The 19,200-nt window shown below is 32.4% G+C and overlaps 1 protein-coding gene across 1 annotated transcript; it reads left to right on the top strand.

Annotated features, from left to right (window-relative positions):
- Positions 1 to 15,608: 15,608 nt before the first annotated feature.
- Positions 15,609 to 19,154, top strand: LOC134260994 (E3 ubiquitin-protein ligase TRIM56-like; the record flags this gene model as incomplete). Its single annotated transcript, XM_062743491.1, has 2 exons — positions 15,609 to 15,621; positions 18,307 to 19,154. Coding segments are annotated over 2 exons (861 nt in total), but the record flags the coding sequence as incomplete, so codon positions are not given.
- Positions 19,155 to 19,200: the final 46 nt, after the last annotated feature.

The following is a 19,200-nucleotide window of genomic DNA, read 5'->3' as shown; positions in this document are numbered from 1 at the left end:
AAAAAGGAAAATTACCCCATAAGAACATAAATTGTTCTTCAAGTTAAAAACAAGTAGGTTATCTTTTGTTTAAAGTAAACATTTTAACATAGCCTTAAATATATGGATTTATATCAGGTCGAGACCACTACCTTATATGGAAGGCAATTTTCAACACGTGACGATGTTTTCGTCACACCCGTTCTCCAATCAAGTGAATGAGTCTCAAAGCATGATACTCTACCAGAGAACACCAAACACGTAACGAACGGATATCTGTTTTACGAACGGTAAACTTGTTTATGTTCTAATTCGTTTCACTCAAACGAACGTAAATTATTTACAATCAAAACAAGAACACTTGCCTATACAGGAATGGAAGCGCTTGCTTGCCAGTATTTGATAGTTTAAGATGGATGTTTGTGTTAATTGAACGAATAATGTTTGGAGATTCGATGTTATTTTATGATACTTATTCTTTATCATTTATAGAAAAAGCAAAACGGACCTGAACAAAGTGAGTACGATCTAGTTTTTTATTTCCAGTATTAGCGTCAAAGCTATGGTTGCTTTGTTGCAAAAGCTTGTTTAAAAAGGATCATTGTTCCAAACATATATTCAACACAAGAATCGCATATTTTGAATGCTTTATATATGTATTTGGACAAATATAGGTTAAGTTTGCATATCTAGTTTTACTTAAAAAATAAATAAATAAATAAAGTTTCCACCAGAAATTGTTAAACACACGTATGATCAAGAAAAATGCCAGAAAGATCAACAATGACAAAAATGTTTAGCAAAGATTCTTTATATAAATGGACATTAAATTTTAACTGCTTCTTGAGCTTGTAGAAAAACCAGAGCCCTCTTTCTTTATGTTCGAAATACTGGCAAGCAAGCGCTTCCATTCCTATATAGACAAGTGTTCTTGTTTTGATTGTAAATAATTTATGTTCGTTTGCGTGAAACGAATTAGAATATAAATTTATTTATCATATGTACTAGGAACACATGCTTTTTGTTTGAGGAATGGAAGCGCTTGCTTGCCAGTATTTATTAGACGTATACATTTACAAAAACAAGTCTTCAATGGTACCGATTCTCTACCTTCCTTCTACAATATATCAAAAATATAATTAATCACATATAACAGTACAAAATGCATTTTAACACAATGCTTTTATATGTCCTCACTTCACTGATTAAAAACGTAATATAATGCATGTATGAATACAGTTATGCTTCCCTCGCCGCCCAGGAAAAACCATAGATAAAAAACAACATCGATTTATGTTGAAAAAACTATGGAAACCTGTAAGTCCGCAGCAATTGCGAGGTAAACAAAACTTACGTAAGTGTCATATATTATAATGTACAATTAATCGACTAGTTTAAGTAAAACCTATGCAAAATAAATGTAAGTTAGAACTATCTGTAAACACATTTCGACTTTATGTAGCTAATATGTACCATTGCACGACAATCTTACATTTATATCAAATTTTACATAAAATTATCTAGAGCGACTAAGCATATTGTTTCCCATCTTGGACAATTAATCTGTTGTGTACAAAACTTTTAATTTTCTTGTAATGAAAACAATTACTTTCTTTATTAAACAAAATACAAGTAAAAGTGTGAAGTAAGTAAGAGGGTGGGTGGGTGGGTGTGAATGTCGCAAAGCAATGCCTTCGAATGAGTTAAAAGCGTGATTAAAGTGAATATCTGTTCTACAGGTATCGACCTTTAAATACTGACCAATAGCTAGTGTCGCTTTTATTAGCACATAATAAACAAAAGCACGTGTTCCTAGTACATATGATGAATTAATTTACTTGGTGATTACCTGTGTAACTGACGAAACGTACGGACAAATCACGTGTATAGAGAAATAAAAATTATTTGTCAATTTGATAAGTATAATCTCTTTGGTGCTCCATGTACCAGTATGATGTTAATATATGCATATGTTCAGGTGTGTATTTATTGATGCCTTTTTATTAACTTATAATGAATGAAAAATGACCCATATTATATTAAAGCATTGGCTGACCAGAGGGGGATTCCGGGGGTTTGAACCCATTTTATACAGAGAGAGAGAGAGGGGGGAGAGAGGGAGAAACTTTTCTCTTATATAGATATTTATAAAGTCCCTTATATAAACAAATAAATATCGATGGTCTGATAACGTAAATATGATTTTCTATTTAAAATTTGAATTCTGAAGTGTTAAATAGAAATTGAAGTAAACATCCGGTACCCGATAATAAATTCACGTTAAGGAAGTTATCTGTAAAGGTATGATATTTCATTCAAACGTTGCCATGCTCGGCCTTTCAATTTTTATACTGGAGTAGTTCAATTTGATTGTTTAATTTTCATTTGTATTTCACAATTTTCCAACTATATTGAATAACTTATCATTTGTATAATATACTTTTATTTTGTATTGTATGATCACAAAAAAATAAAAGTAATAACTTTCCCGATTTTCTCACGAATTTCTGGACCATAAAAAAGAAAATTCAAATTTTGTTCACATCCCCAAATTTTGTATTTTACATTAAGTTGGATGATTCAATGGTGTATACAGCATTTAATTATGATAGTAATTATCCCTTAATGAATTAAAATAAAGTGGGACAATGAACTGTATATAGCGTTCGAAGTTGTACGAACTATTTCTTATATTGCTCGACTCGAACAGAATTTTCCCCGGCCTTCAAAATAATTCAAAAGCTGTGGTAACGCCAATCAATATACTATATATGTATACATGTACATTCATTTTACTTCATGATTAGCAAACTACGTTAGTTTAACGTCTCCTTGAACATACCGGTATCTTGTTTCAGCTGTCTTGTTTGATTGATTTGCGATATTCTAGTACTTTTAAGATCTTACGTCGATAAAGAACCCTCCCTGCTCAAAGGCCGTAAGTGCCAAGCATAGGCCTAAATGCAGCCCTTCACCGGCAATGGTGACATCTCCATGTCAGTGAAATATTCTGGAGAGGGACGTTAAATGGTATACAATCTAAAACAACGAGGTGCAAAATAATGCCTCGCTGTTGTGAAAAAAAGTACCACATTTTAATTTTACAAGTACATGCACATATATAAATGTTCCTTGTCGTTTAGGATTTGGACATTCAACTAATATAAAATCTGATTTCAGAATAAACAGAAATGGCATCCATGTCCACAATAGCTGAAGAGTTTCTGACGTGTTCTATCTCCTTTGAGGTCTATACTGATCCGAAAACACTCCCATGCCTGCATTCATTTTGTAAAGGTTGCATCGATAACATCACAAAGAAAGAACAGAATAAAAAGGAATATCCTTGTCCAGTGTGTAGGGAAACATTTAAACTTTCATAATGCTGAAAATTTAAAGACAAATTTCTGAAAAATCTTATTGAGCTTGTTAGCTCCAGGAAAGAAGTGAAGAAACCATGTTCATTTTGCGGTATAAAAGGCGAAATTGTTGAAGCATCTTCACAGTGTTTAACATGCAAAGATTTCCTTTATAATGAATGTGCAGAGTATCGACATAGGTCCTCTACACTAACACTGAATCACAGAATCGTCCTTCTCTCTGAAGTTTTCTCTGGAAAATATAATGAGGAAATTCGTTCCAAACAGCAGATTCCATGTTCGGAACACACTGGCGAGGACTTGAGGTACTTCTGCGAAACATGTGATGTTTCAGTTTGTCGCGATTGCATTGTCCTCAGTCATCAAAACCACAAATGTGTTTCTCCCTCAGATGCCAGGAAAGCAATAGAAGAAAAGCTGAACGCCTTTATGAAGTCTCTAAATGAAAATGTAGAAAAATTTCAGACGACCACGGAAAACGTAGCATCTGCTTCGGATAATTTGGAGGTCAAAAAGCAAGAATTGAAGGCAGATTTAGAAAAAAAAAATGAATATCATTATCGAAAATATGATAGACTCAAAAAAGTAAGTCGAAAAAGAATTAGATCAGATCGTGAAATCAAAGCAAGACAGGTTGCAAAAACAAGGAGAATCAATTGACAAGGAGAGAAAAGTACTAGATGAGACATATTCGTTTTGCCATAATCTTCTCCGATGTGGAAGTGATACTGAAATTCTTTCTATGAAATCAGAGATAAGAGATCGACTCTCAGCATTGCAGTCATTGAAAAGAACGGAATGTTGCCATATTGAAGGCATTGGCTTGCCCGTCATTGCAAGCAGTACCAATGGACGAAATTTTAACTTGGTATACCAAAACGTAGGGGAAAGTGACAGAAATTCAAAGCAGGATGGCACAAAACCAGAAAGTACAAATCAAGACAAAGCAAAAATTGAAACAGAGCATGAAAGAAATGGGCCAATTACATGTAGATCAACTGGCAATCGTTTATATCCCAGATTACTACAAACGTTTTGGGAACCGTATTCTGGCGATAGTCAAAAGCCAAGGTATTCAAGCGTCTCATGGATGAATGAAGATTCCTTCGCAGTTGTCGATCAGAAAACCAAAAGGTGAAACTTCTCTCAAAGCAGAACAATGATAGCAATTCAGTAGCTCTCCAGGACTGCGAGGTGCTAATGTCTTTCAAGGGAGGGATAGCGTGTAAAACAACGAAGAATCAACTACATATAATTAACAACTTCCTGAACATAAGAAAGACATTTGTAGGTGTTTCAATTTTGATGACTTGCCAACCGAATTCATCTCAAATAAGTTGGATCTCCGGTTTAGATAAAATATGCATTTTAGAAAATTCCCAAATCAAAAAAGTCAGCATCTCTGACCCAAACAAAGCAGGGAAGCTAAGCAAACCAAAATTTGGACACGTTCTAAGCAATGGAATGTTTGTGGTTTCGGATTGGAACCGGGATTGCGTCTTTATCCTGAGAAAATCTGGGTATATAGAGAGAAGAAAATATTGCTGTCCGGATTCCATTGCCTCAGATTCTAACAATATTATCTATGTATGTGACGAAGAAAAGAGTCGAATTGAGATGTTTAGACCGTCAGGAGAAACTCTGCAAATAGTAAAGATTGGATCAATCTTAAAAAATCCCAAAAGTATTACCATGAACAAAGAAGACGAAATCTTGATCACAAACGGACACTCTATCGTTTTAGTTCACCTGGAGTAAACTTGGGAACCTTGAAGGCGAAGTTTCTGATGAACAGTACGAGTGCAGTTTAATTTGTATTTTTTCTCATATCAATAATCATTGATACAAAGAATTTTTAAAATAATCTTTAAAGTGAGTTTTCTCTTAAAATATTTCATTGGATGACAAACTTGTTTTGATTAATCTCACCAGTGCAACTGATGTTTGATGTCTGAGTTTTATAGGGGCAATTATTTTCCCTTTTTCTGATCTTTGAAGACTCCTATGTCAAGCCTGATTTCTTTCAAATTTTTCACTCACAATATCCAAAAAGTACTTTTTCTTTTGTCATCATTCAAATCATGTTATTAAAAAATTGTCTTATTCTTAGGAAATAGCATTGAGAATTAAGGGGGATGTCCGGCCACCTTTAGTGCAGTGAGAACAAAATGTAAACATTTCTTCAAATGGCTAAAATACATTATATTTTGATCAAATTTTAAATCCTTATGATGAAGATAAATAAATATGCATAACTGAATGCATGTTGTTTATATATAATCTATACTTTTGCAGAAAAATGCTTTTGATATGCTCTTTAGAACTGCGCAGCTACAGAATTCAGCAGAGCCTTAAAAAATCCAAAAAAATATGCAAACTGTGCATTAATGTTCTCTCTACAACCATTTGTTGAGAAAATGTCTAAATTTTGCACTTTTAAATGATAATTTCAAGTTCAAAACAAGGTATCGTTGTCTTCAAAAAGAGTGTAAAGAACCGTGAAAGTAGTTCATGGATAGCAGCACGTGGTCTATTTTTAGCACAGAATTTTGTTTTCCAGACCTCTTCTTAATATGGAGGGACATAACGATCTTTAAATATAGAAGAGAATTACAGTTGCAAAATATTTCAAATAATATGAACACTTTTAAAAGAGGAAAGGTGTTATAGTGTGGCTTGAAGTAATTTATTTAGTATTATTATCGAACAGTTGTTAAATAGTGTACGTATTGATATAAAAAAAATCTTAAACTCTTTGATTCCAGGTAAGGAAAAATGAGCACCATCAAAGTTAAAAAATAAGACTTTGTAATTTGCCACAGATAACTTATATTATCTATCAAAATTTTAATTATCACCAATGAATTATAAAGCAATTAGACACATATAATCGATATGAATGACCTTGTTTTAATACCTACTAGTACGAGGGGTGATCAAAAAGTTCGCGAACTATCTCTATATCTACAAAACCAAATTCAGATTAGAAACATAGCCAAACACAAGTTCTATAAATAGCATATGCTGAAGTTTTTCTCCTTGTTTGTGATGTCACAATCTGAAAATGACGTCATGCAGGTATTTGTGACGAAAATATTCTATTTGCCCATATAGTCAAAATTAAAATTTTACATAGTAAAGAAAAAAATCAACATAATTAAATATTTTATACCATCTTTAAAATGACGTTTGGTGGTCCTCCCAACTCAGGGTAAAATTATTGGGTCCGTATTTATAGGTGAGAAAGAAATTCCTTAAAATTTAAACATAATTATTGACGGAAGAAAAAGAAAAAAAGATCGTGTAATGGGATGTAAAAAAATGAGTCGGGCCATTTCCAGGCAGTAGATCGGGAGAGAGGGCAACCAAATATTTTTATAACAGGTGCTCTTTTAAGGCTAGTACATATATTCCATCACGTACTTAGTTATGCAAATTTTTTAAAATCTTTTGCACTAAATTGAAAAACAAACATAGGATTTTCGGGGGGGGGGGGGGGGGGGGGGCTCTCACTTTTTTGCGACGATAGACATAGCATATGCAATGGACCTTTCTTTGCAAACATTGTGCTCGCTTCTAAATTTCAAAGAAACAACTCAATATATTTTATCAAGCTTCGTATGTTCAATGAGCGAGATCTTAAAACGTTGTCAACATAATGAGACATGATGCGTTTTTATGTCCAAACATTACTCCATACAATATGTTGGTCATTGCAAACAATCTAGCTATTTATGTGAGGTGCCTGAAGGAAATCCTATAACTGCCTATTTTTTCTATCTAACTTCTAAACAAAATATACATATGTACAAATTTTCGAATGTACCAAGACATTTAATTACAATTTGTTTTTCATGCACCGCATATTGTTTAACATTTTCAAATTAAATGCTAAGCATCATCCTTGCAGTGCCCCATTTGAAAATAACTTCTATCGCCACAGAAAAAAGACCCGCCGTAAACACATATATTTAGGACATTTTTATCTTTTTTTTCCTTGAGTTTAAAGAAACCAACAAATTATCAAGACTTGTTCCATGAAAAAATAAATATAATCATGGTAATAAAAGGATCTATCCACAGCAGATATATGCACATGCCAACCATGTGCTCAGTGGAATAATATTAACGAGGAAACTCGAGCTGTGAACAGAACAGTTTTTTCCGATTTGCTGGAGTGGGGTTAAAATCGCGTTTTTTCATTAATCCGGCGATGCGATGCAACAAATAAAAGTAGTAAGTAATATAACCTAATGATTATTACTTAGTAATTTCTTGTCTTGATGTTATTATGGTCGCATATATTCTAAAATCAATGTTATTCGAACTCTGTGTGACAGAGGAATGGCGGACGAAATAAACACATGGTCTCAGAAAAGACACCCATATGAAAAATCAAATTTTCAAGAATTATGGATAATGACAAGAAAAAAGCGAAACAAATGGTTGTAGCCATATTATCAATGAATCTAACTAACACCATTTTCAATGCATTTATCACCTCGTGAATGCTGTAGCTGCGCATTTCTAACATAGTTAATTTCCTCCTAATTAAAACACAATAAACTTAATTGTTTACTAATTTTGGTCTCTAACAATAGGTAATTAGTGCAATAGCACTTTGAGTAACTTTTGGCTAGTAGAGTATTAAGCACATTCTTGGTATTTCTTATTTTACACCAGACTAGATCCAATATGGCTTGTACATCCCCCTTAAAACGAAAGTTAAGAAATTATCTTAATGTCTTAAAAATTATTCATTTAGATAGATTCAAATCGAAATTTCAAATGAACTTTATAAGTACATGTAAATAAATGTTATTTTTAAAATATAAAGAACATTTTCATGGTTGTATTTGAATGTATTTACAAATACAATTTGTTAAGCTCCCATAATCGAAGACCTATATATACATATAGGTTTTTTCCTGTACGTCCGTCTGTCTTTTTATCCGCAAAAAACTTTAATCTTGCCTATAACTTGTGAATGGATGATGTTATGGCTTTCATATTTCACAGGTGTATTTCTTGAGACAAGACCTTTCTTTGAATACCAACAAATTTGACTCCTTGACCTTGGAGTATGGCCCCCTTTTTCAAAAAAACAAAATGTGTTTGAGAAACACTTAGACCCCCGTATGGCAGCTTATGGCAAGGGTCAAATGTTCTTAAATACATATCAAACTCCAAAGGTCAAGGTCAAAAGATGAAAAATTAATTGCACTCAAAGGAATGTCTTGTCACAAGGACTACACCTGTGAAATATGAAAGACCTAGTTTTAACTGTTCAAAAGGTTAACATGTTTGAAAACGGAGGTCGAACTCTAAGGTCAAGATCAAAAGGTAAAAGATATTGATACCCGGCTGCTGACAGGTCTTGTCACAATAAATACAAACGTGAAGCCTGGAAATCCAACCAACAATTTTTCAAAAGTTATGACCAAGGTTAAACTGTGATAATTATTTTGTAAAAGTGGGCAAAACTCGAAGGTCAAGAGGTCACATTTGGTGGTACCCAAGGAAAGGTCTTGTCACAAGGAATATACCTGTGAAATATGAAATCCACAGGTTTTACCCTACTCAAAAGTAACAAACAGACGATTGGACAGGGCAAAAACCATAATTATATCCCCGAATTTTTTATTACGGGGGCATAAGAATACCAAACTGTATCCTTGGTCAAAAGTTTTGAACAATTTGTGCTAGAGCTTTCATACCTCACATGTGTATTTATTTTGACAAGACCTTTCAATGGGTATGAATTTACATGTATCTGAACCTAACCTCAGAATTACTTTGTAAAAAACACTTTAACCTTGGCCATTAATTTTAAACAGTTAGTGCAATGGCTTTTATATTTCACAGGTCTATTCCTTGTGAAAAAAAACCTTACCTTTTTGACGCAGTGCTTCATGAGAATATTTTTACTTGTAATTTTTTCCTGTTGAGAGAAGGCATGGTATTTCATTTGAACAAGCATGATTCACCTTTATGCAGGGAAACTTAGTGGTAAGTTTTGATGAAATTTGCCCTGTGGATCTTGAGAAAAAGTTGAAAAACATAAAAAATTAACAATTCGAACAACATCGATAAACAACGGATAATTTTGATCAGAAAAGCTCACTTGAGCCTTCAGCACAGGCGAGCATCTAGGTATTATATGTAATAAATAATCACCGTTGTGAATGATATTGATTCGAACTATTACTTGCAAGTTCAATAGAGACATAGAAAAATTAAAATGGTATTTTTCTACTCGTACAAAATTGAGACCCTTTAACCCTTGAAAAAGAACCATAAAGACAATTTACATATGTTGCTCACCAGTTGAAAGACATTATCGTTATTTTGTTTCGTTTTAGCAGAAATTGAAATTCTATATGACTGATTATGACTAAACTTTTCACTTGCATGGGTATACACTGATTTCTGAAAATGAATATGTGCGTTTTTGACAAGATATTTTGGGTCAACACACCGATCAATATTTAAAAATGTGCACTGTCTTGATAATGCATTCTATATATGAGGGTCAATAAAAATCTTTTCACATGAAAGAGTAGTCGTTCACATGACTAAATCTTTGTCGGCCGTATTATTTTTCAAAACTAGGCAAAAGAAAAAGGTAGGATAAAATCTGAGGTAGTTTTATTTTTCACATAAGATCAATTTGAGGTATCAATTGTACTATTGTTATGCACTTTATTACTATATAGTTTCATTTTGAATGATTTATAAATGTTTATTAAAAGTGATATAAAGTAGAGGCAATTTTGTTGCAATGTACTTTTTCTTTATTAACAAGTTTTCACATCTTAATATTAAAATCTTAATATTAACCTGAGAGAAAAAAAATAAAATTGAGACATTATGGAGTATCTTCATTAGAGGTTTAAGCAGGCCACAAGACAGATTTTGGACTTAGAGAGATTCGCTCCTCAGTTTTTGAGTAGATTTTTGTCTATCACTCTATTTAAAAAAATCTACATACTGTTTAAGTTCTCGATAATGCATTCTACCTGTAGAGTGCACTATGTATGGGGGGCAATAAAAATCTTTTCAATTGATAGAGTAGACGTTCACATGACTAAATCTTTGTCGGCCGTATTATTTTTCAAAAGGCACAAGAAGAAGGTAGGATAAAATTTGAGATAGTTTTATTTTTCACATAAGATCAATTTGAGGTATTAATTGTACTTTTGTTATGCACTTTATTATTATATGGTTTCGTTTTGAATGATTTATAAATGTTTTTTCTATCAGTGATATAAAGTAGAGGCAATTTTGTTGCAATGTACGTTTTCTTTATTAGCTAGTTTTCACACCTTAACATTAAAATCTTAATATTAACCTGAGAAAAAAAAGAGACATTATGGAGTATCCTCCTAGGAAATTTTTTATTAATTTTTTTTTTATATAATTCTTTATTTGGGTTTTACACATTCTGTATAATACAATAAATGATTAATAACAAATACAGAAGGTGTATTTTTTTCATTTTAGAAAGAGAGAGAAAGAGAGAGAGGAGGGAGGGGGGAAAAAGAGGAGAGATAGATAGGGATAGAAAAGAGAGAGGAGTGCATGCATTCACAATATTAATATTAGTCAAAATATTCATTGAAATAAAAGCTTCCAGTAGTTCCAGCAGGTATCAAACATATCTTTTTCACCATTTTTGTATGCAATATATTTTTGAGTTTCATAAAATGTATTCGTAAGCGATATCGCAGCAGATACATTAAGTGTTTTCTCTGTGCACCTCATTGTGTAGATATACATGCTATATTTAAGCCATAGAACGAGATTATTTTGTATGTTTTCCCTAGTATCTAAGAATCCAAAAAAGAAATTATTTTTTGTTACCGATATCTGAAGATTTGTTTTATTTTCAAGGTAATTTTCAAATTCTCTTAAAAATCTTGTACATGATCACACTCCCAAAGCAAATGTTCGATTGTTTTTTCTTCTACTTGACAGAAGGTACAATTTTTTTGTCTATGATTTTGAATAGATATGAGTTTTAGGCCAAAATTTTGCAATTGTTTGTAACTTTAAAAGGCAATTTAAAAATCAATTTCCATTCTTTGTCGTTCAGTTCAAATATTTCATTCCACTTTCTCTTACCAGTAGGTTCTGTGCTATTTTGGTTGAGAAGATTATAAAATTGCGTTGATTTTTTACATTCTAAAAGGTATTTATATTTGACATAACCAGAGGGTTTTGTGACTTAGTTTAACTTCCATCAAAATTCGCTTTTTTCATTCATGCTTTAAGAGCACTTATAATACTCATGTATTCTAAAAAATTAATTTTCACTTGTGGATATATATCACAAACAGATTCATAAGTCAAGAAAACTCCCTCTTCATTTATAACATCATTAAGGTATCGGATATTAGCATCAAACATGGATTTATTGAAAAATACTTTCCCCCCAACAAGGATGTTGGGAAAATAAAAAAAGAGGACAGGGGTTCAAATTTTTTTTTGTCATGGTCAAGTCCAGGACTTAAAGAGTAAATTTTAGGCAAGTCCGAGGAGGAAATTTCAGAGTCCATATTTACCTATACATCATGAAATTTATGTTACTTATACCGAAATTTAACAAACTCATTGCCGTTTGTCATATAGTAGGAAACATGATCGAGGAATTGCATATAAGCAAGAGTCTAACCGCAACGGAAAATAAAAAGACGGATTGTATTTTTGAAACTTTCGTAATGTTTTGTGGGTATTTTAACGCCCACAAACCCACATTTTTACTTAACACATTTGAGAATTTGCTTTATTTTTAGCTTTACGATCATTTTTTTCAACTTAAAAAAAGATAAACAAGAAACATAGCCAAGTCCCAGGACTTTGGTGAATTCTAAATGCCGAGTCCGGATCCGGAATTTGTTAGTCCGGGACGTCGGGCTTGAGGAATTTTGAACCCCTGGAGGAGCATTTGATGTAACTGCATTTGGGTTTTTTTATGATGTAGCTCAATCCATGAGTCAAATACATCAACCCAAAATTTGTTTTTTAGTGATTTTTTAAAATAGTTTTAATATATTCAATTCAACGTGTTGTAACTATATCTATATCTAAGGCCATTTTTTTCTTATTAGTTGTTTTACGGATTTCTTTTTGGAAAATGTCCATTGGGTGGCTACAAAAAAAAAGAAAAAAAAAAGAAGTCAAAACTTTTAATATGCAGCATATCAAAGCAGTTGGGGAAATCAATCTCAGAAGACTGCACAGAAATGTCTTTCTTGGCATTCCTCACTAAAAGAGAACGATTCTCCGAGCAGAGAGACATATTATGTGAACAATGCTAAACTTTTCTGCGTATGTCTATGATTGGATACGGGTGTCCTCTCACTGCTACGTTCAAATTGCCACAGATAAACTCACTTCAGCAAATTAAACACAACCCCCTGTAAAATAATAAAAGTTTAATCAAAATGAAATAATACCTTTTCTTAAACAGTAGAAAACTAAAATTCAGTACACAATCAATGGACACAAATAAACTTACTCTAACGCATTAACAATTGACAACACGTCTTGCATATTTTTAAAATACGGTCAAACATGTGCTTTTAATAATGTCATAAATAATATATGAACTGTTAACTAACCATTAGATATAACTGTTTAAAACTTTGCCAAACCCTCAAAGAAAAGTTATGGGTGTCGGATGGAGTGCAAGTGACGACATGAGATTCGTTGGTTTTAGCTGTAATTTCCTCAACCATCCATTCGCATATCAGATTTATATAGAATAATCACCAGCTTTTAAAAACCGTCATACATTTATACATTTACTACTGTCCTTAAAACATTTATATTCTGTTTTAAAAAACCTAAAATGTTTCACATGGCCGTCATACTCATTTCATCTCTGACTATAAAACGCTTGCAGAGTTTTTTAAAAGGGTCAATAAGTGGAAGCGTTTACATGATTCTGATCACAACTAAGTAAAATTCAAACAATGTACGGTCATTTCCGGATTTTTTAAATATGTTTGAAGTAAAGTTCGATCGGCGATTATAAAAAAAGGATTGAATGGAATTTTTATTTTTTTTCCAAAACTTAAAAAAATGGGGTCGGCGGATCCGTAAAACAACTAATAAAAAAAATTTGGCCTAACATTGGTATAAAATCATGTAGATCTCTATTTGACAGTAGGAGTTTTCGGGAAGATGTAAAAGCCTTTACATTTATCAAATCCCCCATCTTCATATGTTTTAACAATTACACCCTGTTTTATTCTATGTTGAGAGTGGTTTCACAGGAAGGAAAAGAATATTTTATCCAACTCATTATAAAAATTGTCATCTGGGTTTGGAATTGCTATAAAAATATGGTTTAATAAAGGGAGAACCAAAGTTTTGATAACAGTGATTTTTCCTATTGGTGTTAAGTGTCTTTTCTCCCACTGATGCAAGATTGATTTTATTCTGCTTATCTTTGGCTGATAATTCAATTTAGACATATTTTGAAGTTCTACATCAAAAATAATTCCAAGTAAAGTGAATCTATTAGTCCCCCATTTCAGATTAAAATCTCTATAAAGGATATCTTGACTATATTTTTTGGATCCAATCCATACTGTATTAGTTTTCAACAAATTAACTCTTAGTCCTGATACATCTGAAAAATGTTCCAATACTTTGAACATCAGCAAGTTGTAAAATTTTCTTTTCTTACATACATAATTCCTTTAAGGATACTTTTTTTGAGGTATCATCAGCAAGTTGTAAAATTTTCTTTTCATTATTACATATTTACATTTGTGAATTCCTTTATATTTTTTGTTACTTTTAACGTGTGAAATGCGTTAATTTTTCAAACCCAACGTGTATGTAATCCACTAAACGCTAAAAATTCTGCATCCAAACGCAAAAAAGATTTAATATAAAAACGCTTGCTTTCAGTGTTTTATATAAAAGAAAACATTTGCAAATGTAAATATTTTTTTTTATTTTCCAAAAATTCTGAAATTATATGGATTAAATTTTGGACAAAGCAATTTTATGAAAATTTATACTCTACACCCAACAGAGAGTTAAAAAAATATGACTTAAATTCTTAATTAAATTTCAAAAATATATCAAAGTTATCATTAGATGAATATGCATCTTTGGAGGGTAAAATTACATTCCAGGAGGCTTCTAATACACTTAGCAAAATGAAAGAAAATGAATCACCTGGTTCTGATGGGTTTTCAGCAGAGTTTTTTAAGGTCTTTTGGCGATTTCTCGGAGTTTTTGTTATTAGGTCAATTAATTATGCTTATGAAAATAATATTCTGTCAGTAACAAAGAGACATGGAATCATTACACGTTTGCCTAAAGGAGAAAAACCAAGACAATATCTGAAAAACTGCCGTCCAATTACACTCTTAAATACTGTTTATAAAATAGTCTCTGGTTCTACTGCAAATAGACTAAAGACTTATCTGGATAAACTTATCAATCCTGATCAAACAGGTTTTATTTCTAACAGATATATAAGGGAAACACCCGGCTTATCTATGTATAATGCAGTACACTGAGGAGGAAGAAATTCCTGGTCTTCTACTACTTATTAAATTTGAAAAAGCCTTCGATACTGTTTCATGGAAATTCATACAAAAAACTTTAACATATTTTCAGTTTGGATCTGATATACACAAATGGGTAAAATTATTCTGCCATAATATAACTTGTGCTATTAATCAAGGTGACAATCTCGCAACATCCTTCGATTTTTTATTTATTAAAAAAAATCTACATTCTGTTTAAGTTCTTAAACTAAAATTGGAATGAAATTCAGTAATGCTAATTAAACTTTATTCAGTTAATAAAAACCCATGATTAAATTCCATACCAAAACATTTAGAGAGGAAAACAATTTTGTGGCGGAAGTTTTTCAGAATAAAAAGATAATTTTTTTTCTCTTTCTAAATACCGGTATTCAATATTGTTAAGTTTGGATACCTATTTTTACATGCAGCTCGCAAACTGAGTAATTTTGTGCAGTGAATTGTTTTATGCTGGTCCTAAATTATATATTAAATCAACTGCCATGACTTCTGTCATCATATCTGGCAAATCTATCAAATATGTTTTGAAAGTCCTTTGGAAAATTAGCCCAATTTAAGCTTAAAAATAGCACTATTTTAGTAAAATAAAAAAATTAACGTGATAGATCCCCATTTTTTACATCTATTTCCGAATAAATAAGGTAGTTTTAACCATTCTGCTTAAAATAAAAAAAATCAATTACTTGCATGTATCAGTAGGCTCAATACCCCGTGCTATTACATATAACCCTCATTAGATCCACCCAAACAGGTAGAGTTATTCCCCTTGACACAGCTTTCAAAGCCTAGAGCAAGTGAGAAAGGTTTGAGTCAGCTGCAGATCTGTGAGTCAGCTGCAGATCTGTAGCTCGCTGGTCTAAAAAAATTGGGATGGATAAACAGTCTGTCAATCTCTTTTTTTTTTTCGGAGAGGCTACAATTCTACAGCTAGGTTTATGTTAGCCGTATATTTGCAAAATAGATTTAGTTAAGATAATGAATATATAAGGATACATTGAATTTAGTATTTTGGCATTTTTGTAATCCTCCTAGTTGTTTTTGTCCCCCGCTTTCGCGAAAGCAAGGGGACATTAAATCTCATTCGTCTGTCCATCTGTCCCTCTGTCCGTCAGTCTGTCAGTCTGTCTAGCTGTCCGTCCGTCACAAAAACTTTAATATTGCCCATAACTTTTGATTTAGTGGAGCTATGACTTTCATAATTGACATGTGTAATCCTTGTGACAAGACCTTTCTTTGGGTACCACCAAATTTGAATTTTGACCTTGACCTTGGAGTTTGACCCACTTTTACACAAAACTTCCAAACTTTTATTTGGCCATAACTTTTGAATGGTAGGTCTAGGACTTTCATATTTCACATATGTATTTATTGTGGCAAGACCTTTCATTGGATATTAACAACTTTGACCTTTCGACCTTGACCTTGGAGATTTACGTACTTATAAAAAAAAACTTTAACCTTGACCATAACTTTTGAACAGTAAGGGTGAAGGCTTTCGTACTTCAAATATGTAATGCTTGTGAAAAGACCTTTCATTGGATATCAAGAACTTTGACCTTTTGACCTTGACCTTGGAGTTTTAACTACTATTTTAAAACTTTAACCTTGGTCACAACTTTTGAACGGTAGATACTAGGACTTTCATATTTCACATATGTATTCTTTGTGGCAAGACCTTTCATTAGATACCAACAACTTTGACCTTTTGACCTTGGAGATTTACGCACTTATGACAAAAAAACTTTAACCTTGACCATAACTTTTGAACGGTAGGGGCGAGGGCTTTCACACTTCACATATGTAATCCTTGTGAGAAGACCTTTCATTGGATACTAACTTTAACCCTTTGACCTTGACTTTGGAGTTTTCCTACTTTTAAAAAACTTTAACCTTGGCCATAACTTTTAAACGGTTAGGGCTTTCATCCAACTCATATGTATTACTTGTTACAAGACTTTTCTTAAGAAACCAAGAACTCAGACCCTTTCACCTTGGAGTTTGACATACCTTTCAAAACTATCCACGATTATAACTTTTGAACAGGTGGTGCTAGAGATTTTGTATTTCACAATCGTATTTCTTGTGAGAAAAACCCTACTTTTGGTAATTTTAATCTTCGTTATGTTGTCATACGGGGTCATCAGTGTTTCAAAAAGACATCTTGAAAATTCCTTATATTGAGAAGGCATACTTGACATGTGCATTGCCTGTCACAAGATAATTTTGAGCATGATATGATTTCTTACTCCTTGACCTTCACGATTTACCTTATTTAAAAAAAATCAACTTCAGTGATAATTTCTAAAGAAATGACATATGATAAGGTGTTCATATTACACACAATATGTCATGAAAAATATAACATCTCACGCACAAAGACACCAAAAGCGGGGGACCACAATTCTTTGAATTTGCTTGTGCTAATTCATTTGAAATTTTAGTGCGATTAATGTCTTGTAAGTTTTTTTTATTGTAAAATTAAACCTTTTCAAGCTGATACATTATTGCCACACCTGTTTTATTGTTGTTGGGTGTCATTATGTTTATATTTTTAAGTATTAAGATTTATTTTCAATCTTCACCTATAAGTACAACGGCACTGTAGAGCCCCGAAATAATTAAAGACACTAACCAATGCTAGCCTATCAAAATACATAACGCATGGAATAAATGTTCTTGATTTTGCCTCTTGACCTGAGTTTGACTTATTACAAAAATTAATCTTGACCTTATTACGTTTGAACAGTTGGATCTAGAGCTATAAATAAATTTCACATGTATATTTCTTATGACAAGGCCTTCCCCTCGGCTCCTTTAATATTATCTTTGAGATTGACCTAGATTTATTAAAAACACATTGGTCGTAAATTTTTAATGGTTGGTGTTTGGCTTTCATATTTCAGAAGTATATTCATTGAGACAAGTTCTTTCTCTTGGTAACAAATTTTCCCCTGGGTATCAAAAGTTAAAAGTTAACAAATTCGGATCAATCTCTCTTGACCTTGGAGTTTACCTCGCATTTGAGAAACTCTAATCTTCGCCAAAAGCTGCGACATGGGGACATCAATGTTTCAAAACCACATTTTGTTTTTTATTAACACACCCTGCATCAGTCTGAGACACCGATGTCTGCCAGAAGACCACAGACCACATGTGTAACATTATCTTTGTGTTTATTAGGGGATTTTAGTTATGTTAAAATTTCAATTTCGACTCCTGAAAATGTTTTTAGAAATATAACAGTAAACATGTTTAAAATATATTTCTAAAACTCTTTAATTATTAAATTTATACAATTGAAAGAAGCATATTATAACCTGACAGATTGTATTTTATTCCAGAATAAACAGCAATGGCTTCCATGTCTACAATAGCTGAAGAACATTTAACATGTTCTATTTGCTTTGAAGTCTACACTGATCCGAAAACACTTCCATGCCTGCATTCATTTTGTAAGGATTGCATCAATACCTTCACGAAGAAAATACCAAATAAAAAAGAATATTCCTGCCCTGTGTGTAGAGAAACATTTAAACTTTCTAATAACGATGTAGAAAATTTGAAGACAAATTTTTGTTTGAAAAATCTTATAGAACTAATCAGTTCTAACACAGAAGTCAAGAAACTATGTTCGTTTTGTAGCTTAAAAGGCGAAAACATTGAGGCATCCTCACAGTGTCTTACCTGTAAAGATTTGCTTTGCTCCGAATGTGCAGAACATCGACATATATCTACAACACAAACATTAAACCATAAAATTGTTTCACTAACAGAATTGTCATCTGGAAAATATAATGAAGAAATTCGTTCCAAACAACAGATTCCTTGTTCTGAACACACTGGCGAGGACTTGAGGTACTTTTGCGAAACATGTGATGTTCCAATTTGTCGGGATTGTATCGTTCTCGGCCATCAGAACCATAAATATGTTGCCCCATCAGATGCAAGGAAAAGCATGGAAGAAAAGCTGAATACCCATATGAGCTCACTGAAAGAAAATTTAGAAAGATTTCAGGCTGCCAAAGGAATTGTAGCATCTACTTCAGCTAATTTGGAGGTCCAAAACCAAGAATTGAAGGCAGATTTAGAAAAACAAATGCATACCATTATCGAAAACATGATGGACTCAAAAAAGTCAATCGAAAAAGAAATAGACCAGATTGTAAAATCAAAACAACAAACGCTGCAAAAACAAGAGGAATCAGTTGAAAAGGAAAGGAAAGTACTAGAAGAGACATATTCGTTTTGCCATAACCTTCTCAGATGTG

Source organism: Saccostrea cucullata, unplaced genomic scaffold (assembly GCF_032062105.1).
Source record: "Saccostrea cucullata isolate Sc308-1 unplaced genomic scaffold, CSIRO_AGI_Scuc_v1 ctg12288, whole genome shotgun sequence".
Taxonomy (NCBI): Eukaryota; Metazoa; Mollusca; class Bivalvia; order Ostreida; family Ostreidae; genus Saccostrea; species Saccostrea cuccullata.
Note: the sequence above shows the minus strand (reverse complement) of the source record. Positions and strands in the feature narration are given on the sequence as shown.